General features: G+C 38.5%; 2 protein-coding genes across 3 annotated transcripts in view; both read left to right on the forward strand.

Annotated features, from left to right (window-relative positions):
- Positions 1-6,738, forward strand: part of LOC123306524 (thrombospondin type-1 domain-containing protein 4-like) — a 728,470-nt gene extending 721,732 nt beyond the window's left edge. For both annotated transcript variants that reach the window (XM_044888570.1, XM_044888569.1), the window contains exons 12-13: positions 513-848; positions 6,097-6,738. In XM_044888570.1, the coding sequence (XP_044744505.1) occupies positions 513-848; positions 6,097-6,218 (458 nt within the window). In that variant the 3' untranslated portion in view covers positions 6,219-6,738. The remainder of the gene's footprint in view (positions 1-512; positions 849-6,096) is intronic.
- Positions 6,739-15,892: 9,154 nt separating this feature from the next.
- Positions 15,893-17,698, forward strand: LOC123307017. Its single transcript, XM_044889219.1, has one exon. The coding sequence runs from the start codon at positions 15,893-15,895 to the stop codon at positions 17,696-17,698; it is 1,806 nt and encodes a 601-aa protein (XP_044745154.1).
- The last annotated feature ends 4,052 nt before the right edge of the window (positions 17,699-21,750 follow it).

Consider the following 21,750-nt stretch of genomic DNA (forward strand, 5'->3'; position numbering starts at 1 on the left):
GAATTATTTCAGATGCATACCACCCGCTGATATGAATATCAACAAGTGTTAATATACTATCTGAATTTAGTTTGCCAATTGTGTTCGTCTTGGTTTCGCTCTGGAGGGGATTGAATCTTGTTTCATACTGGGTGGCACTCGATTATTACCAAATAATTCGCAGTAGCGTCTGCCAGAATGCAATAGGGGTCCATAAATTCCAAACGTTTTCTCATCGTAGAAGCTGTATTGCTCTGATGTGGTAGAATGAAACCGAAACAATGGCTAGAATCTGCTTTTTTTCTCCATTTAGTGGCGCTGACGATGGCAAATTGGCTAGCTCAATTCAGACCGTAACACTTGTTAATATTCATATGCATCTGAAATAATTCTTATTATGGTATTCATTGACTCCCTGTTTAGACGTGTTTTTTTATTTTCACCTTAATCATTTTGATTATTTTTGCTGACTTTTGTATTTATTTTCAAATAAATCCATCCAAACAAACTATTTACACCCCCTACATTTTCAGGTCAATCACATCAGATTCGAGAAGTTATATGTGTTGTTAAGCAGAGAGGACAATTCCAAATCGTCAATGAGATGACATGCCCTAATCATCTGAAACCACTCAGTAAACGAGCATGTGATGGCAAATGCGACCCATATTGGTTTAGTGGCGACTGGGGAAATTGCGAAAACTGTCCGAATGGAATACAAAGAAGAGTTGTGAGATGCATGGATGCGAACGGTATTCCTTCCAGTAGATGTCAGGATTCCAATACACCCCCTTCGAAAAGATCGTGTAACTGTCAGAAAAAAAAAGACAAAGATACATATAAGCCTCCACAAGACCAGCCAATCGATCGTAAGTAATTCTCACTTTTTACATATGTATGTGTAAAAGATGGGTAGTTGCTGTAAAAAACAAAAATTGTATATCACTAAGTCAGAGCATGCATTCATAAATGCTCTATAACTCAATCTCTATGGTATCATTCAACATAGGCAAACCAAGCACAAAAATATGAATAGGATACTTTAATTTTCTACTATAGAAAAACATAGTTTGAAACACCATTGACCTATAAGACAACTCTTTGTTTTCTTCATGTTAAATAACTGTTCGCCGAATCTCTCCAGGCCGAATGCGGTCTTGAACCCTTGAACTCTCCTGCAGTCTCTTGACGAATAGTTGTAGTTTTGTAGACTGTAGGTAGTGTTATGTCTGGAAGTCATAAATCGGTGTAGGATTCTGCAGAGTAAGTCAGTCAATCTTTGTGGAGCAGGTGGCATGTCGTGATGAGAATTGAAAATATTCCTCACAACGTCGGCCCGGTTTCACTTAAAGACCCCATTCTCCGGTTGAAATATTTATTACGGCACTGTACTGATGAGGAACAATAATCCCGAAACCGATTTACAGTTTGTTATTAGATGTTTCATTTCCTCTGAGATTTCCTGCGTTGGTTCATGACTAGCTCGCATTAATGGAACTACAATTCTTTGAATTGTCGTTTTTCGTTTTTATATTGAACTCTTCAGAAGTTCCAGTTGTATATCTCTCATTTCGCATTTCTCGAGAATTATCAAATTCCACACAATCTAAAAACACATCCAAATGGCATCACTTCCTCAGTTATTTCATTAATCAGTTCGCATACAAGAGTTTCAATACTTCTTTCCCCAAGGAAACTATACTAGTTCGGCGAAAGTATATCTAACTTACGAAAAAAACTGGTTGTTTTTTTTTTTTTTTGGTGTAGCTGGGGAAAAATCTGCAAATCAGACGAACCACCCCCTCCTGAGGGGGAACAAGTGTGGGGTTTCTCACTGTTCTGAGCTCGAGACCCACTAAAAACCCTTAACTGCTTCTTGAATTTTGGTTCTGGGCATTTGCCTATAAACCGTCCATCTCTTAGTCGGTTTTCTTCTCGCACACTATCGTGCTGGGATTTATGTGTTTATCCACTATTGGATTAACACTTTATTGAATTTTTCAATAAGTTTCTGTTGTTATTTTGATCTCTTTTTAATTGATTTGTTGGTATCCTTCGGTAAATTCGCATTCTCCTCTTGTCTTCCTCTGGGTCGTAGTCCACTAGTCTCCTGAGTTCTTGATCCGGGTGGTTTTTCGCTGTTTCGAATAATTTCTCTGCTTTTCTGTTCATGAATTCCGTTATGGTTTCCCATTTTAGGTCCCTATAAATCTGTCTATTCCTGACAAACCAAGGTGCATCTATTGCACATCGTAGCAGCTTGTTTTCAGTGGCCTGAATTCTTTTGATGTGGCTCTTTGCCGTGAAGCCCCAGGCAACTGATCCATAAGTCAGTTGAGGCCTAGCAACGGCTTTGATTATCTTCAATTTTGTCTCTTTCGACATGTGGCTTCTTCTTCCTATTAAAGGGTAGAGTCTATTCATCGCTGCTTTCGTTTTGTCGATTGCTTGTTTGACACTATTTCATTTCTTTTCTTGGCTTGTTACCGGAATTGTTCTGAAATAAAGACCTATTATTATGACTTTAGCCTTGCGGCTTTCACACTCCTCTCCAGAGGAAAATTCACTTATCCCAGATATCTCAGATATCAAAAGGATTAAGCTCTGTTGGAGGTTATCAGGTTTTCGGGCTCGTGGTGGTGGTCGGGTCCGGGTCGCTCCTCGCCTCCCTGCTGTAGGTTGGATTCCTGCTCCACCCGCACTTCCTGTCGGAGCAGACGGAGTCCCTCTGAATTTCCCATGTACTTGCGTACAGTTCTCGCCGTTCCCAGCAGTACCGCCTTCTGCATGACTCTATAGATATTTTCGTCCAGCTGAAGTTTCCTCAAGTTCTCTAATAGTTTCTTCGGTATCAGGCCTGTGGATGATATGACAATAGGGATGGTCTTGATATCTTTCAGCTTCCACTGTCTTCTGGTTTGTTCCTCGAGATCTCTGTACTTTAAAATTTTTTCAGTGTGCCTATCTAGAAGATTGTTATTATTTGGAATCGCCACATCGATGAATAGTACTCTGTCCTCATCCTTATTGAGCAATATGAGGTCTGGTCTATTGTGGGTTATTTTCCGGTCTGTGAGAACCGTGCGATCCCAGTATAGCTTGTGATGTTCATTTTCCAATACAGCATCCGGATGGTAATTGTAATAAGGAACCTTTTTCGAACTTTCTTTTTCGAAGTTGGTGTTTTAGTGCCAGTTCTTGGTGATGAATCTTGGCAACGGCATCATGTCTATTTTTGTACTCCGTGCCCGCGAACTTCTGACATCCCCCGGTGATGTGCTGGATAGTTTCATGTGTCGCACAGCCATAACGCAGCTATCATCCGCCACTGAGGCATCCTTGGCGATATATTTCATGTAGTTCCTTGTTGGAATCACCTGATCCTGGATGGCGAGCATGAAGCCCTCTGTCTCAGGAAACAACCTTCCGGAAGTCAACCAGTAGTTCGACGCAGATATGTCGACGTAATCATGGTTGACCTCGTTCTGGTGCCTCCCATGCAAAGGTTTGCCAATCAGTTTCTGCATTTTACTTTCTGCAGAGTGTTCGACGGTTTTCAAGTGGTCCTGCTGTGGCTTTAACGGTGTAGAAGTATCAGCAACACAAACTACTTGATGGAGTTCTGATGAAGTAGCCTGGCTCAGAAAATATTTTCGAAGTCCTTCAATTTCCTGGGTCATAGGGTTGGACAAATCAACAATTCCTCTACCCCCAATATGTCGTGGCAGCTCGGTCCGTTCTATTGAGCTTTTGGGGTGATGTTTATTATGTTTAGTCAGCATCGTCCTTATTTTTCTCTGTAAGGCTGCTAAATCGGTGGTGGTCCAAGAGATGATACCGAATGAGTAGCTCAGCGCCGAGCAAGCGTAGGTATTGATAGCTTTCATCAGATTCTTGCTGTTAAGGCCAGTTCTCATTATCCTTCTCAATCCTCGGGTGAACTCCTCCGTTAGTTCTTTCTTCATCTGGCTCTGATTGATTTTTCTTTCCTGTTTTATGCCCAGATACTTATTATTATTATTTTTATTATTATGACTTTTCCAAGCGTTATTGTCAAGCGTTATTCCTAAATATTTGGCTTCATTTTTCCAGTCGATTTCTTCGCCGTCAACTTCTAGATTCATTTTGGGTCGCAGTCTTCTCTTCTGTAATAATATTGCTTGGCTCTTTTGTCCATTGAGCTTGATTTTTCACTTTATGCACCAGTCATTTGTTTCGTCAATCGTTTCTTGTAGAACTCGTCCTATTACTTCTGGGTTTCGGTGTCTAGTTGCTATGCCTGTGTCGTCAGCATATAACGTTAGCATGGTTCTTGGATTCTTCGGAATATCGTGAATGTATATGTTGTACAGAAGTGGCCCAAGCACTGACCCTTGGGGTACTCCAGCCTCTAAATCTCTTGTTGTGGAGCATTCTCCTTCCACTTTCACGTAAAATCTTCTATTTTTGAGATAATTCTGGATCAACTTGCATATTTTGATCGAATACCCAGCACTTCTCATCTTATATATTAATCCTTCATGCCATACTCTGTCGAAAGCTCTGGCGACGTCTAGTAAAACAAGACCTGTGGCTTTTTTATTTTGGAATCCCTCTGTAATGTACTCTGTGAGCCTTAATAATTGTTGCTCTGTTGAATGCTCTCTTCTGAATCCGAACTGTTCTGGTGGTATCAGTATCAGATTTTCGGTTTCCTCATTTAGCCTCGTGGCGATAATCCTTTCTACTACTTTTCCTAACGCCGACAGTAGACTTATCGGTCTGTAGTTACGCAATACGACGTCTCAAAGACGTCTAAGAACATACATCTTAAAGACAGAAAAAGTTATTATACATAAATTTTAAAGAAATTATCTGAAATATATTATAGGTATAACTGCATAAATAACGGAATTCATAATTGATTTCGTCCAAAAATTCTACAGATGATTCTACCCCCCGGTAAGTAGGTAACAGATATTGGAATGTCCAAATTGAAGATCAAACTCAAAGGAAATTTTTTTTCGAATAACGTCGTCTGCTTCCTATGTTTGAACAATCTTTTCAATATAGCATTAGAGCCAAAAAGAAAATATATAAATGACTTCATTTTATCGAGTTCCCCTCATCGTTCAATTTTGTCACTTTTGGGAAGACAATGACGATCTGCCAAATTGGTTTTTTGGAATAACTTATATTTATCAAAAATCTGAACTAAAATTATTTTCCAGTTCAACAAGGTTTGCTGAGGGTTTCCTGAACTTCTGACATAGGAACTATAAATCGTGGTGATATTCATTGATTGCAGTTTCCGCTTGATATGTCTTAAAATCGGAATAATACATTGAAGATATCCACCTAAACGTTCTCCTCTGATAGCTAACATAATCCATTTTTGTGCTAACAATTCGGAGCACTAAGAGTTCTATAAAATCCTCAAATTCTCCGCAAGTAAACTTTTGAATATTAAATTAATGATCAACGACGACGACACTATTTATTTAATTTCATACTTGTGTTTTGAGATGGTTATACCAAAGAGTGACTTTTTGGTTATATTGTTTATGTATATGGAATAGCGCAACTTTTAGCGTACAGCTTAATCTTCCGTAAATTGCGTCAGGCGCTAACGCTATTACCGAAGCGTTACACTTATATGAACCAAATCTACGCATGCGTACATGTCAATATAACGTTTGCGGTAATAGAGGGAGACTAAATTGAATATTGCAATAACTCTACATTTATGTTTCATGCTATATGTTCTTTGTATGTTGGTGTCTTTGACCGAGTTGAGTGTTAAAGAAATAACTCTTATTTCAACCATTGGATTTGGAGTTAAATTATTTCATGTTTCTTTTTATCGTCAGCAAATCCTCTAATCTGTTACCCATACTATTAGATTGCTTAGGAAGATTAAGTCACCTTGGTCCATACGCTATTTTGATTGAGGAATGACTTAGTTGACGCAATTGCAAAATTTCAACTCAATAGGTTGAGGCCAACTTTTCCAAAATTCAGTTGCAAGACCCAAACATACATTCATAGACATTTACAAATATTGCAAATTGAATAAAACGCTTTACATAAGGGATATGTGTTGATTTTGTTTAATGCTCAATAATTGTTATGTTACAGAAACTTGCACTGACAAAATCAGAAACTGCTATCTTGCTGTTCAAGCTAGACTCTGCCAGTATCCCTACTATAAAAGTCAATGTTGTACAGCCTGCCGTAAAACACCGCTGGATCATGTCTGACATCAAAGTGTAATGGGAAGGACTGACTTAATTAATGGTGTTTCGGACCTGAAATATCAGAATGTTTATCTAGTGCATTGTGTGTTCAGAAATATCACCGAATGGAATAATATATATTCATTTATTTGTATTTCAGAAGACAATACTGTTTCAGTTATCGAGTAATCAAATCGGATATTGCTTCTTGGAATTTATCTTGATACTTTGGATTGATTCGAAGGTTCAGGTAGATGTGAAAATAGCAGATAGTTTTATAATATAAAAAATTCCCAGTAAGCGTATTAAGTCTGTGATTTATCCTTTTAGTATATTATGTTACTTCCACATGAAAATAAACGAATGCATTCATGATTTCAAGTCACACATTGCTATTTAAGCATAGACTGCACACTTGCCAAATTGAGTTAAGCAAAGAATATCTATTATGTAACTCCTTCGAAAATGACTTAGCAGATCACGAAATGAGTATAATGTTTAGTATTAATATTTATTCGAAAACTCATTATATTGTTCAAGAATATCACATCTACTTCATTTACCTCCTACCCAATTGCTCGATGTTTGCAGATTTGAGAAAAGTAAAAGAATTAAATTTTTTCTAGCAAGTTGGCAGACTGTTTCCAGCAGACTGTTCGAAGGAAATAGCCGAAAGCTCCGACCAATGGCGCACGGTCGGAACTAGATTTCTCGTGCAAATGTTATGGAATTCTTCGTTTTTTTTTTCACAGGAAGAAATGCCAACTCATGTTGGCATGAGGATGTTTCTTTGAAACAAAGAGGTCTCTAAAGGCTATTGGAAATCTTTATTTGTTCTGATCTGTGCCATCTGTGGCATTTCTTCGTCTACCTACTGAGAGGTACTGTCGTGTTGAAAATAATGTAAACGTGTGGATATCTTCTCTTGGCGTCGCATAGTTTGCCTTGGGAGGTTCATTCCAAATAAACAATATACAATTCACCTATTTCATTTTGCCGCCATTTCCACTTTCTTCGTAGTTTGGACTGTGGACTGTTCGGAGTTGAAAGTTGATTGGTGATTTGTATAATATTAACTACTTCTGTGTTGGTTTTGATTGTGAATTTAGGATCGATCTCTTCATAGTAACCAAATACAATTAATAAGTAAGTATTACATGAATTAAATGTATAGTATAATGTCCAGAAACATACATATAACCTCAAAAGAATCCACGCTGCGTGGTTATTATTAGGCTTGTTCGTAGAGTGGTTCACAACGGTTGTGAACTGTACAGAGTAAGCGCAAATGGATTTTCGCTACCCTAAAATGGAATTGCGCTTGCTCTGTACAGTTCACAGACGTTGCAAACTACTCTACGAACAAAGCTATTATTTGTGTATCTGGGACTAGGTACAAGAGATCATTGTATTTTGGTTGGAATAATCGAATGGTATATGGAAGGTTATAATAATAATAATAATAACTGTCATTTATTGCCCATAGTCAAAGGTTATTATAATTATTCAAGAAATAACTTTATAAAGTTTAAAGCCATATCATCGAGGATTTCAACATATTTCGATAATCTATCTCTGCCGTTGATAATTCCCAGAATATTTTGTAAGATTACTCTTCTGACGATGATAATAATCATTCATCACTTGTGAATCAGAAAATAATTCAAAATGTCCCAGAAAAGTTCTTGTTTTTGAAAACTCCTTTAAATTGTTCCATCTTTAAATACCAGTACAAATAATTAAATAAATAAAATCGTTTCGCAAATCAACCTGGTCAGGAGCTATATACAACTCAAATCTTGATCCTTTCATGCATCTATTTTCTCTGTTATTTTAATTGGAAAAAATCATCTTAACCTTCATATATTTTGTGAATTAATTGTTTTTATTTTGTAGATGTGATCCATAAAAAATTCCAAATCACTAGGAAAGTATTCGAACTCTATGCCAAAGATTGGTTTAGGCATATTAGGCAGAGGAGGAGGGACGATAAAATGAAGGGAAAATAAATTTTTCATAAATTTTTTTCACTTTCCCTTTCGGTGCATCTAAAATTATAATCAGTTTGTTTTCTATTATTTCTGTTTTTTTTATGTTAAATGTGATATTTCTTTTTGGTTATTTATGTTTGTTTTATTGAATGTGATATATTTTTTTGTTTATTCTCCCTTTCTGTAGTATAATATTTATCAATTGTTTTTTGTTGTTCAATTTTTTATGTGAAATGTGATTTCTTTTCCTTTTGTACCTGTTGAAGTATCATTAAAATATTTTTATTCTTATATAGTATTCTGTATTTCATTTAAAAACTTTGTAGTTCATTTAAAATAGAATGTGGTATCCTCAAACATTCAAATGAAAGAAAAAAGGCATTTCATATAAAGTCTTACAAACAGCAATTTCGTGTGCGCAAAGCGCTTTAGAAATGTTCTATTGTGTACATGAAAAGGCTATCAAAAAAACTTCTGAGTAGTTCTTTTTGTGACATCCCAGGGACATCCATATAATAGCCGCCTGCGGCGGACATTGGCTGTTCTATAAAAGTTCTATTCATGTATAAACAGAACATCGCAGTGGATGTTCAATGTCTCGAAATCTCTTACTTTTAACATCTCTGAGATGTTTTTGTGCTCGCTGGGTATTTCTTGAACAAATTATGGACTTCGGTGGGACGGTGGGGTGGAAAGTTCAACCCTTAACATTCGGTTTTTTTTACAAGGAAAACGTCTACGGAGAACAAACAGATTTTGTACGATGATTCAATGGGGTGGAAAGAATATTTCATCAACAAGATTGCGGATGAGATGTGACGAAGTTGCATTTTTTTAATGAAAATGCACCCCGTCTTGAAAAAATTCTCTTGTTTTCAATGATTTTCATTTAATTTCAATTCTTAAAAACGATGTCGGTCCGTGAAAACCCTCCTGAATTGAGAGATAACCGAGTTTTTTCTGCCGGTACCGATAAACAGATCTTCATCGACGCGAATTTTACCGATTTTTGACATTTGGGGCACATTCCGTTTCCGCACCCCCCGGCCGATATAAAATCAGATGTGCCCCCGCTGGTCAATTAATTCGCATAGATCGCCTGGTTCATAAGGTTCGTCAGAATTCGCCGACCGAGTTAATTCGCATGATTCGCCGAATTTGTTAATTTCGCATAGTTCGCCTAGTTTGAAAATTCGCATAATTCGCCAACGTGATCCGCATTTTCTTCTTCTTCTTCTTCTTCATCTTTTCGAAAGCCAAAGGCTTGTTTCACCCCTCACGTGACCTCTTGAGATGCTGATGAGCAGCTATCTTCCCATATTTTTGGAGGGCGTCCTGGTGGTCTTCTATTAGCTGGCTTGCCATTTCCTGCAATTTTGGCCAGTCTCTCATCTTCCATTCTGGAAACATGTTCCTTCCAGTATCTTCTTCTTGCACGTGACCATCTTACCACATCCAATATTCCACACTCGTCTCGGATGTCCCCGCTCCTCCTGTGATCTCTCAATGTATTACCCGTTATGGCTATTAAGGTCCTCATCTCTTAGTACGCATCATTCTCTTTGTTTCGGATGTGTCGGCTCTGGTCTCAACCGCATATGTCATATGATCGGGCGTACGCAAGTTTTGTGAATTCTGACCTTGCATTGACTGGTCATAAATTGCTTTCGCCATATTAACGATTTCAACTTGCTTTTCAACTTGATTTATTAACTTGCTCCCTGACAACACCCGCCAGGTTTCCCCACGACGACACTCTGACCCCTAAGTCGCTGAAATCTGAAACTTGCTCTATTATGCTGTTATCAACTACCAGCTTGCATCGACGTGGCTCCCTCGATATTACTAGACTTTTAGTTTTTGTAACAGAGATCTTCATGTTGAGTCTTTCGGCTTCACTTTTGAAAGCCTGTAGTATTCATTGTAGGGCGTCCTCCGTATCTGCCAGGAGCACTGCATCATCCGCGAAGCATACGATCTTGGGGAGGTGTCTTCCCAGTCTATAGCCATGGTTCACTTTCCGAACCCTCTCTATTATCCTGTCCATAATGAGATTGAACAGAAATGGACATCATGCTGATGTGCCTCACACCGGACTTTATTCTTATTTTACCGGTGGATGTCGATTTTGTTTTTATTGCAGTTACATTTTCTGTATTGAGTGGTTCTATGATGTCTATGTTGTATTTTGGTATTCCTTTTTCTCTGAGCTCAGTGAGGACGTCTGTAAGCTTCAATCGATCGAAGGCCTGTGTAAGGTCCACAAAACACATAAAACCTGGTTTGTCAAATTCGATAGTTTTTTCTATAATCTGGCGAAGTATAAATATTGCATGGTTGGAACTGCGGTTCTTTCTAAATCCTTGCTGTTCTTCCGAAATACTAATTTTTTGGAAATATTTTTTTCCAGTAGTTTTGTGAATAGATTCATCGTGGTATTCAACAGGGATATTCCTCTATAATTCGAGGGGTCTGAGTTATTTCCTTTTCTCCATTCTCCAGGTATATTTCCACTTTTCAGTATTTCATTGAATAGTCTCGTCAGTTCTTCGGTCAATTTTTTTCCCCCATTCTTCAATAGCTCATTTGGGATGTTGTCCGGACCTGGGGATTTTCCATTTTTTAGTTCTCCCATTTCCGATCATACTATACATACATCTACAGCATTTTGTCTAGAAAATAGTTTCCGCTCAGAAAGTTTATCGTCTCCTGAGTACAAGCTATCGAAATGAATTTTCCATTTTTCGACCGATATACTGTTCAACTAAACAGACTCATTCACCTCCCTCTTTGCAGATTTCAACATCTTCCAGACACGTTTCTGTGCTCCGTACATGTCACCTTCAATCTCCCTGCTGAACCTTTCCCAATGCTCTCTTTTTATTTCTCTTATCCTGGAATTCACTCTGTTTCTTGTTCTTATGTACTCAGTGTAGTCCTGTGTGTTTTTAGTTGTTTTAAACTTCAAATCAGCCTTCTTCTTCTCTTGAGCTAGCAGCTTGATTTTTGGGGTAAACCATGTAATTTGTGTTAACAGTTTTTTTTTCCGGCAGCTTCCTCGGCAGCTTGATTTATACACTGTTTCAAACCTTTGCAGATTTCAACATCTTCCAGACACGTTTCTGTGCTCCGTACATGTCACCTTCAATCTCCCTGCTGAACCTTTCCCAATGCTCTCTTTTTATTTCTCTTATCCTGGAATTCACTCTGTTTCTTGTTCTTATGTACTCAGTGTAGTCCTGTGTGTTTTTAGTTGTTTTAAACTTCAAATCAGCCTTCTTCTTCTCTTGAGCTAGCAGCTTGATTTCTGGGGTAAACCATGTAATTTGTGTTAACAGTTTTTTTTTCCGGCAGCTTCCTCGGCAGCTTGATTTATACACTGTTTCAAACCTCCCCACACTTCATCCACTGTGTCCCAACGTCGAGTGTTCCCCTCTAGTAGTTTACCTTCGAGACGGCGTACATAAAGATCAATGTTGAACTTTTCCATCGCGTTGTATTTGGTTTTCCTGGAGGGTGGTCTGATGGAGGTCATTTTTCCTAATACAAGACTGTGATCCGAACCTATGTTCGCAGATGACAAAGATCTAACATCTAAGATCTGCTAGGGCGTGATCGATCTGTTTGTAATAATGTAGTCAATCATAGATGTTCCTGCCTGTTGCTTCTGAAAGTTATTTTATGTTGAATTTTATGATCGAAGTACTTATTATTCAGCCTAAGTTCGTTGTGGGCACAGAAATTTATAAGCAGATGTCCTTGTCCATTAATTTCCGCTTCGTTGAATTTACTCTTTATTCTAGGGATTATTTCGTTTTCAACACGTGCATTTAGATCACCCATGATGATGATTTTCTCTCCATTGGGTATATCATCCACGGTAGACTGCAGGTGATCGTAGAATTCCTCCAGTTCTTGTCTTGGTCTTCCAGAATCCGGAGCATATACTGATATAATATTCAGTTTCTCCTTGTCTGTCTTCATACTGACCTGCAGTACTCTGTCGCTCCGATATTTGACGCCGGTTATGCTGTTCAGATATCCTCGTTTGATTAGAAATCCCACACCAGAAGCTGCTCTAACTTCCTTCGACTTGCCGGAATGAAACATTGTGTACTTGCCGTACTGAGATGTACCCTTGTCTTTCTTTTTCGTTTCAGATATGGCGCATATATCTATGTATATTGTGTTGATGGAGCTCCAATATAACCTCTTGGTCTTTCGAGTTAAATGATCTTACATTCCAGCATCCGAGCCTTAGTGTGTTATCTTTCACCATCCTACGTTGTTTCCTTTTTCGTTTCCTATTTCGTGCGTTCGTCGTATGATTTGATCCGTCCTGTTTCGAGGCATTAGTGATTGGTCTATGAGCCCTCTATTATTTTTACAAAAGGCAGATGGCTAGCCTCACCTTAAAACCCTCCTCCTTCATCCGGGCTTGGGACCGGCAAAGTTGCGTTTGTGCTACTCAATCCACCCTCCCACAACTCAGGCGAAGTTATCCGCATTTTCATTAATTTTTTTTCTCTCGCTCTCCGCCGTGCGGTGTAGTTCTGCCTTTTTTTCCTTCTATTGACATCAACGATAGTGTGCCGAGTGACGACTAGACGTCAGATCCATCCGCTCATCACTCCGTTACCGAGCCCAGAGGTAATATAGCCTTCTGTATTTTATTTAGGAATCTCAGTTTCAATCCGTTGTGTGCGTTCTCTGCGTTGGGGAAAGGGTCTGGCTAGCGTGCAAAACCGTCAGGAGCGGAAACCAACGTGGTAACCTGTTGGGCACCCTTTACCCTTTTTCTGCGTTGTGGGCCGGCATGCAAACACGTCAGAAGCGGAAACCAACGTGGTAACCCGTTGTGCACCCTTTGCAGTGTTTCTTTTCTCTGCGTTCGGGGAAATCTCTGGCCGGCGTGCAAACACGTCAGGGACGAAAACCAATTATCTTACAATACCGTAGTGTGAAACTGAGACCCAATTACCATGTCTGCTTAGGGTTCTTTCGTTCTGGCTGGCGAACGATTCCGTAAAATCCGTGATACTTTTGAGATCGGATCCCCCTTAATCTTTCTTTCCGTCCGTTTCATTCCGCGAATTTACCATTTTTTTATACTTGTATTTGATTCCGAGGAAAACCTCCTTAGTTCTGTAAAGTAGACTCTTATTCTATTGTATTACGATTTTCACTCGACCGAAACTATAATAATTGTGCCGGTTGTATTTCTCACTACGAGTCAACGAAAAAAATGTGAAAGCCGATTTTGACTTTCACTGGTTATCGCTAACACCCTAGATAACACCGAACCTTGTCTTCGACTTGGAGCTAATAGGGTAGGTTTGCTATTTTCCCTTCAAAGAATAGCTGGCGTTCGAGATACCTGAGAAAAAGGCGTTACAAAAATGGCGCCCGAGCAGGGACCGTTCAAAATCTGGTAGGAAACAAAAGAGGTGAGAGATTTTCCCCGGACAGTGAGTGAATCTCCGAAAAAGTGAGTAAAACCCCAGAACAGTGAGTAACTATTTCTTGAACGGAAAACTGTGTGTTCGAAATTCGAACATTAGGTATTTCAAATTATCCATTCCGATGGAAAATTCCATTAGAATTCGAATTGCTGAACAATCGAAGTGGATCACGGCACCTACCGAAATATGCTGACTGGAAGGAACACGGTACAACAACCGAGGACTTCGCGAATCCATTTGTGACCAAATAAGGAAATGTTATTTTCATTGTTATGGTTCGATTCAGTATATAAGCATAGATTGTAATTAATAAATCATCATTCACTTATCGTTTGATCAATTCACCTTACCGGCAACTGTGGAGTTAAGACTTCCCTTGAACGTTCTGAGTCTGGTCGTTCAGTTGACTCAAGTGTTGTTTCAAACAATAGAAGCAACATTTTATAAGCTCTGGAATCCTTCCGTATCCACATTTCCGGAATCCCAGGGAACAGAACGAATCCACTAGGAAAACGAGCGCCTGAGATGAAATCTTCTAGAGCCACAAGCCCAATACTTCAACCTTCGCCATGGAGAGAGAAATAGAAGAACAAATAAAAATTGGTCAAGAACTTAAACGAATTCTATCATCTCTTATGAAGAATAGGAAATAGTAGCATATGAAAACAATATATAGTTGTCAATTAATAATTTATCAATTTGTCATAATATTTTGAAATAATAAAACGATAAGTTCAGAATAAGTATTTTGATCTGAACATTTGGTGACCCCGACTATTATGGATACCAAGAAAAGAACCCAGAGAAGTAGTGCTGGTTTAAATGAAAGTTTATCGCAAGATTTTGTATGGCCCAAGAAATTTGGAAAGAAAAAGGTGCCTCTGCAGGAACAGGCAGCAAAATCAGTCGACGATAATTGTTTAATTAAACCCATGAATGGAAAGTCTTTGAATGAAAATAAGTATTCAGAAAATGGGCTTGTAACAAGTGTCACTCATGACAGACAAGAAGAGAAGAAAGAAATGTCACCCTCTTCGGAAAAGCATGTTCATCGAACATTTCTAAGAAAACTAGGACGAGTTTAACTTCTAGGAGATTGGCAATAGAAGCAGAAAAAAAGCGCCAACTGTTAGAGATGGAAATTGATCAAATGAAGTCTGAAATGAAGCGAAAAGAAAATGAGATTAAATTGATAAATATGGAAGAAGATTTGAGACGAGATGAAATGAAATCATTAACTGAAAAGTCAACAATTTCTGGAATTATCCACAGTGGAAATGAAATAGAAGAAAAATATGAGAAATCCGTTAAAAAATCAACTGCTCAATGGGTTGATAATTTGCCTGAAAAATTCGATGAAATAGAGAACCTATCAGTATTATCTCAAGGTACTGGAAAACCTAGTGAAGACATAAAATTACTTTGTCAAACCGTAACAGATGTATTACAATCGGTTGGAATGTCTAATAACCAACGTAAAGAAAATTGTTGTGGTGATGTTCTTACACATAAAAATATCTCTGACAGAGATTTTCCATACTTTGATGGAAATCCCCAAGACTGGCCCATTTTCATTAGACATTTTCGAAATGTTATATCATTATGCAAATATACAGATGTGGAAATAGTGCTCAAATTAAGAAACTGTCTCAAGGGAGCTGCTAAGCATGCTGTATCTGGTCTTATGCTGACAAATGATGTGGAAAAGATAATGCATACTTTAGAAACTAGATTTGGACGCCCTGATCAAATCATTGAAATGATACTGAATAAAATTAAGACAATATTACCAATCGGTGGCTAAAGGTTGGTAAAGGGTCTCGAGGGTTATGTAGGCTGCTGTTACCTGCATAACAACAAAACCTTGAGAAATGCCCACTGATTCCTGACGAAAAAGTCGGGGATTCGGGAGATCGAATACAGCTCTGCCAACAAATCCTACTCTCACGTCCACGAAGGGAATAACTCGCGTAGCCACCGGGTACATGGCATACCAGAGATGCTGTGTAGCAGACGAGAGAGGATGAAGAGCGAGTTTCCAGCGCTCTCAAATAAACTGGAACAAAGCAGCTAAGGTATGGTAACCCTAACAGAAAAGTCCCTGGTCCTCCAAGCTTTGGGGGTTGAATCGTAGGGCTAGCAACTCGACATTTGTAAAAAATCAAGAAGTGCTAAAAGTTTCGACAAATCGCCTCGGAAAATGGATGGATCAAACAGGTATCGACAACGGCTACGGAAAAGGATTATGAAACTGGCTACTTGGAATATACAAGGACTTAGGACTAAACAAGAAGAAGTATTCCGGGAAATACAGAAAATGGATGTTGACATCTGTGTACTCACCGAAGTGAAGAAGAAAGGGAGAGGAAATGAGATTATAGGAGAATATATCCATGTTTATAGCGGAGTCCCGAAAGATGCAAGAGCAAAAAGAGGGGTGTCCATAGCAGTACACAAAAAGCTGAGGAAGAATATAAGAAGCTGGGAAGAAGTCGATGAGCAGATAATAAAACTGGAGATATTTAAAAACGGTAGAAAAATTAATATAATAGGCGTGTATGCACCCAGTGAGGACTCAGATAGGGCAACAAAGGACCACTTCTACAACCAGCTATTCAACACCATATCTGACATCGAAGATAATAAAGAGATATTCATACTAGGAGACCTGAATGGTCGAACGGGACAGAAAATTAACGACCCTGTGGTAGGACAATACGGCAAAACCGCTTTGAACGATAATGGACAGCGCCTGATAAGCTTCTGTCAAAGTTCATCCTTAAAAATAATGAATGGATATTTTGCCCATAAAGACATCCATAGATTCACCTGGATACAGGCCACTAGAGGATTACGCTCTATAATTGATTATGTAATCCGAAAACAGAACTCGGCACTCAAGACCATGGACGTGAGAGTGTACCGAAGTGCGGAATGTGGGTCCGATCACCATATGGTTGTGGCTAAGGTTGCTGTGAATTATAGACAAACGAACAGCGCGTTGCAGTCCGAAGGAAAAGAAGAACAGAGAATGGATAACCGCAAATACAACTTGCTAAGCATGCAACAAGACTCTGTGAAGTTCCTATATAAAATACGTGTAGCCACCAAATTAGAGACACTTAACATGAGTAGTATGGATGCGGAAAATTTGTACAACGAAATTAAACGCAGCATTCATGAGGCGGCAGAAGAGTCTCTAGGGCATCAAGAGCAAAGACATTCACGAAATCCGGAATGGTGGTCAAGAGAAGTAGAACAATTGGTTGAAGAAAAGAAGAGAGCATACGAGAAATGGTTAGGCACGAACAATATAGATGATAGAAGAATATATGCGCTGTGTAACAGAGAAGTAAAAAAAGCAGTTATACAGAGTAAGAACGAATTATGGGAGAAGAAATGTGAAGAGATACAAAGATGCATGGGAGGAACAAGAGTAGCAGAGGCGTGGAAAGCAATTAAGGACCTGAGAAGAGAAAACAAGGAAAGTGCTGGAATGAGTCTAATAAATATGGAAGAATGGGAGAAATACTATAGGACGTTACTCACCGAAAAACGAAAAGAGTTTGAGTTAAAAAACGTCAGGGTCGAGCCGAGTACAGTTTCGCCAGTAGAGGAGATAACGGTGGAGGAAATAAGGGAAGCATTGCGGAGGTCGAAAAATGGGAAGGCTGCAGGTCCCGGAAACATCCCGATTGAGCTAGTAAAATATGGACCGGACATATTGTTGGAGACCATAACTGGGTTGTTCAATAGGTGCCTGAAAGGTGACAAGGTTCCTGAGGATTGGAATTTGGCTTATATTAGCTCGATCTATAAGAAGGGAAACAAAAGTATGTGTAAGAACTACAGAGGAATAAGCGTTATGAGCTCGATGGCGAGATTGTACGGCCGAGTACTGAAACGAAGAATAGAGGAAAGTATCGTGGAAATAGAGGAACAAGGCGGCTTTCGAGCAGGAAGGTCTTGCACTGATAATGTTTTCGTTCTCCAGCAAGTAATAGAAAAAAAGGAAGTCCAGAAATCTGTCCACACACCTGGTGTTCGTTGACTTGGAGAAAGCATATGACACGGTCCCCTTGAAAAGACTTTTTGAATCCCTGACGAAAATTGGCCTGAGTGGTGTGTATGTGAAGGCCATATGGAACCTGTGTGTGAACGCTAAGAGCGCCGTTAAAGTGGGAAATACCACCTCAAACCCTTTCCCGACAACAAAAGAATTGAGACAGGGATGCAGTCTTTCCCCAACGTTGTTCAAAATTTACCTACAAGAAACACTTAGCCATTGGAGAAGGAAAACATCAGGAATGGGAATACAAATGTCTCAACACTGTTTGACGACACTGTTATTTGCTGATGACCAAGTAATTATCGCTGGAGATGAAGCAGACGCAGACTATATGTTAAGAAAGCTGCTGGAAGAGTATCATGAATGGGGTTAAGTGTAAACATGGGAAAGACTGAGTATCTGAAAGTAGGAAACGAACCAGAGGTCACAGAACTGAAGATTCGGGAATTAAAAAGGTGTAAGGAGTTCAAATATCTAGGAACTATCATTTCAGAGGAAGGTACCACAAAACAAGACGTCCTTAATAGGACACAACAGGGAAAGAAGGCTATTCGTTTGCTTAACTCTCTTCTGTGGTCGAATAAGATCAAATTGGATACTAAAATGACAATCTACAGGACTATTGTGGAACCAATTTTAACATATGGCAGTGAGTGTTGGCAGTTCTCGAGGGAGGACAGGCAAAGAGTTGAAGTGGTTGAAATGGACTTCCTGCGAAGAGCCTGCGGAATATCAAGGATGGAACACGTTCCCAATGAAGTAATTAGAAGGCGAACAACGAGGGTGTTCACAAGCGCTGACAGAATTGAATCGAGGCAATTATTGTGGTATGGCCATGTAAAAAGAATGTCTCCGGAAAGATGGCCGAAGTTGGCAGAGGAGTATAAACCACAGAACAGGCGGAAAAAGGGAAGACCAGGAAGTAGTAGAAAAAAGGAAAGAAAATTATGAGGTTGACCTAGAAGATTTTTCGAAATGGTTGGCAAATTATTCCTATGCAGCTAGCCAGATCAGCACGTCTGTGTTTCCAGAAAATAAGTGGGAAAGACAACCGAAATACTATAATAATCAACAGAGAAAACCGGAACGTCTTTTCAACATATCAGTTCCAGGAAAATCATCATGTTATTTTTGTGGAAACGAGACACACGATGGCAACTGTTCTAAAATGGAACATTACTCTCTGGAAATAAGATGGAAAACTGTGACGTCGAAAAAGTTGTGCTTCTGCTGTTTGAGAAAGAATCATCAGAAGTTTAAATGTAGAAATAAAAAACAATGTGGTATCAATGGATGTAAGTTATTTCATCATTCGCTTCTCCATGGAACAACAAACAATTCTCAAAAAGAGGAAAATGGGGAAGAAAATCAGGAAGAGTCTCAAATCAGGGCTCGAAATTGTACAATTCGAAGCTCTCCAACTATATTACTTCGTATAGTACCCATTACGATCTATGGACCAATAAGAAAATTGAATATTTTTTCACTTTGTGATGAGGGATCTACAGTTACACTCTTACATTCGGAAATAGCTGAAAAGGCTGGCTTAAGTGGAGAGTCTGAAACACTTCATTTGCAGTGGACTAATGATGATATCATAACAGAAGAAGATTCTATAAAGCTCGACTTCAACATTTCCAAGATTGATTCAGAAGAAAATAAATTCCCGGTTTATGGAGTGCGAACGATTAAAGATCTCTCACTTCCATCGCAATCCCTGAAATTAGAAGAATATCCTCATTTAAATGGATTACCAATACATAATTATCAGAATCAAAAACCATCTATGATAATTGGCCAAGACAATATAAAGTTGATTATTCCTGAAAAAGTGAGTTATGGACTTGAAAACACACCAATAGCTTCGAAATGTAAGTTGGGATGGTCTGTGCATGGTCCCGTTGCGAGAAAGATGTCACAAGAATATAATTTCAAGATTTTACATATAGCAGACGATACAGAAACTGAAATTTTAAAACTAATGCGAGACTTTTCATCTATAGAAGCATTTGGTACTACAACAATAGAGACAAAGAAACAAGACTCTGAAGATAATAAAAAGGCACTAGACATAATGAACAATACTATCAAGAAAATTGGAAATAGATATGAGATTGGATTATTGTGGAAGACACCTGAAGTAACATTACCTGAAAGTAAACGAAGAGCATTTCAAAGACTAATATATATGGAGAAAAAATGTTTGAAAGATCATTGTTTGGCTACTTAATATTGTAGGAAAATCGACGACCATATTAAAAAGGGTTATCTACGAAAATTATCGCCAGAGGAAGCTAAAGTAGAAGGACCTAGAAGTTGGTATTTACCTCATTTTTCAGTAGTAAATCCTATGAAGAAAAAGGTCAGAATTGTGTTTGATGCTGCATCTAAATCGTATGGATTGAGTCTGAACGACGTACTTTTAGCAGGCCCTGACCAACTACAATCCCTAGTGAAGATTTTGTGGACCTTTCGACAAAGAAGGATTGCCTTTTGTGGTGATGCCCGTGAGATGTTCCACAGAATAATGGTTCGAGAGCAAGATAGAAGTTCCCAGAGAAATTTAGAAACAAGTAAAAATCCTGAAGTGTTTGAACTCAATGTTATGACTTTCGGAGCGAAATGCTCACCAGCTTGTGCTCAATTTGTAAAAAATTACAATGCACAGAGATACGCTGAACAAGAGGTCCAAGATACAATAATACAAAAATTTTATGTAGATGACTTTGTTGAGTCGAAAGATACAGAGACAGAAGCTATAGAAATAATTGAAAAAGTAAAAGGAACAATGAGCTTAGCTGGTTTTGAGGTTGTCAATTGGTTATCAAATTCTAAATTGGTTCAGAACATTTCTAATGATGCGGATGAAGATAAGAATATTTCTGAAGAAGTAACAATTCAAAGAGTTTTAGGAATTTGGTGGAATACACAAACCGATGAACTGTCCTTCAAAATCGAAATGGAGAAAAATCGTGGGATTAAACCAACTAAAAGAAATATTTTGAAATCAGTAATGTCTATATTTGACCCTCTTGGTATTATCTCTTACATCGTAGTAAAAGGGAAGATTTTGATGCAGCACATTTGGCAAGCCGGAGTTAGCTGGGACGAAGAAATTGCCCATAGTTTTGGAGAAAGATGGAAAAAATTTTTGGTCCAAATCAGTAAAGTTTCAGAAGTTCGGATACCAAGATGTTATAGCCTATTGATACCTCAGGCAGAGGTGATTGAACTGCACACTTTCACTGATAGCAGCAAAGAAGCTTTTGCAGCTGTAACTTATATGAGAATTAAGTCTGAAGAAAAAATTGAGATTTCGTTAGTTAGTTCTAAAACAAAAGTAGCTCCATTAAAACCCAAGGCTAGAACTTCAGGGTGCAGTTTTAGGTTGCAGATTATCAACAACCATTTCAAAATCTTTGGAGATTCCTATACATAGAACGTACTTCTGGACTGATTCAACTTGTGTTTTGGGATGGATAAGAAGTGATGGAAAAAAGTTTAAACAATTTGTAGCTCAACGTATAGGGAAGATAAGAGAAAAAAGTTGTTCCAAAGATTGGAATTGGATCCCATCAGAACAAAATCCAGCTGACTTAGCTTACAAGAGAAAACTCAACACAAAATTTAGACCTCTGGCTACAGGGACCTAATTTTTTGAAATCATCTGAAGACACTTGGGAGGTTCATGGTGTAAAAATTGATATTGAAATCGAAAATTCATCAGTTATGGATGAAGAATGCTTACCTTCCAGATGCATGGTAATCAAACAACCTATTGAAACGACAGTTCTTCCAGATGTTCAAAGATTTTCGAAATTTAATCGTTTAATAAAGAGTACAGCAACAGTTCTCAGGGCAGTGGAAATTTTTAGATATTCGATCTCAAAAATTAATTCGGCAAATATATCAAAGGAGAAAAATATTACGAATGAAGATATGAAAAAAGCTTTGGAATTATTCATCAAGAAATCACAGTTCGATTGTTTTGGGAAAGAAATTGAGGACTTGAAAAGAGGGAAGAAAATTGATAA

Source organism: Coccinella septempunctata, chromosome 2 (assembly GCF_907165205.1).
Source record: "Coccinella septempunctata chromosome 2, icCocSept1.1, whole genome shotgun sequence".
In the NCBI taxonomy this organism is placed as follows: Eukaryota; Metazoa; Arthropoda; class Insecta; order Coleoptera; family Coccinellidae; genus Coccinella; species Coccinella septempunctata.

What these genes read in the sequence shown, in the direction of transcription:
- LOC123307017 (XM_044889219.1), top strand. Translation starts at nt 15,893, where the DNA reads ATGAAACTGGCTACTTGGAATATACAAGGACTTAGGACTAAACAAGAA.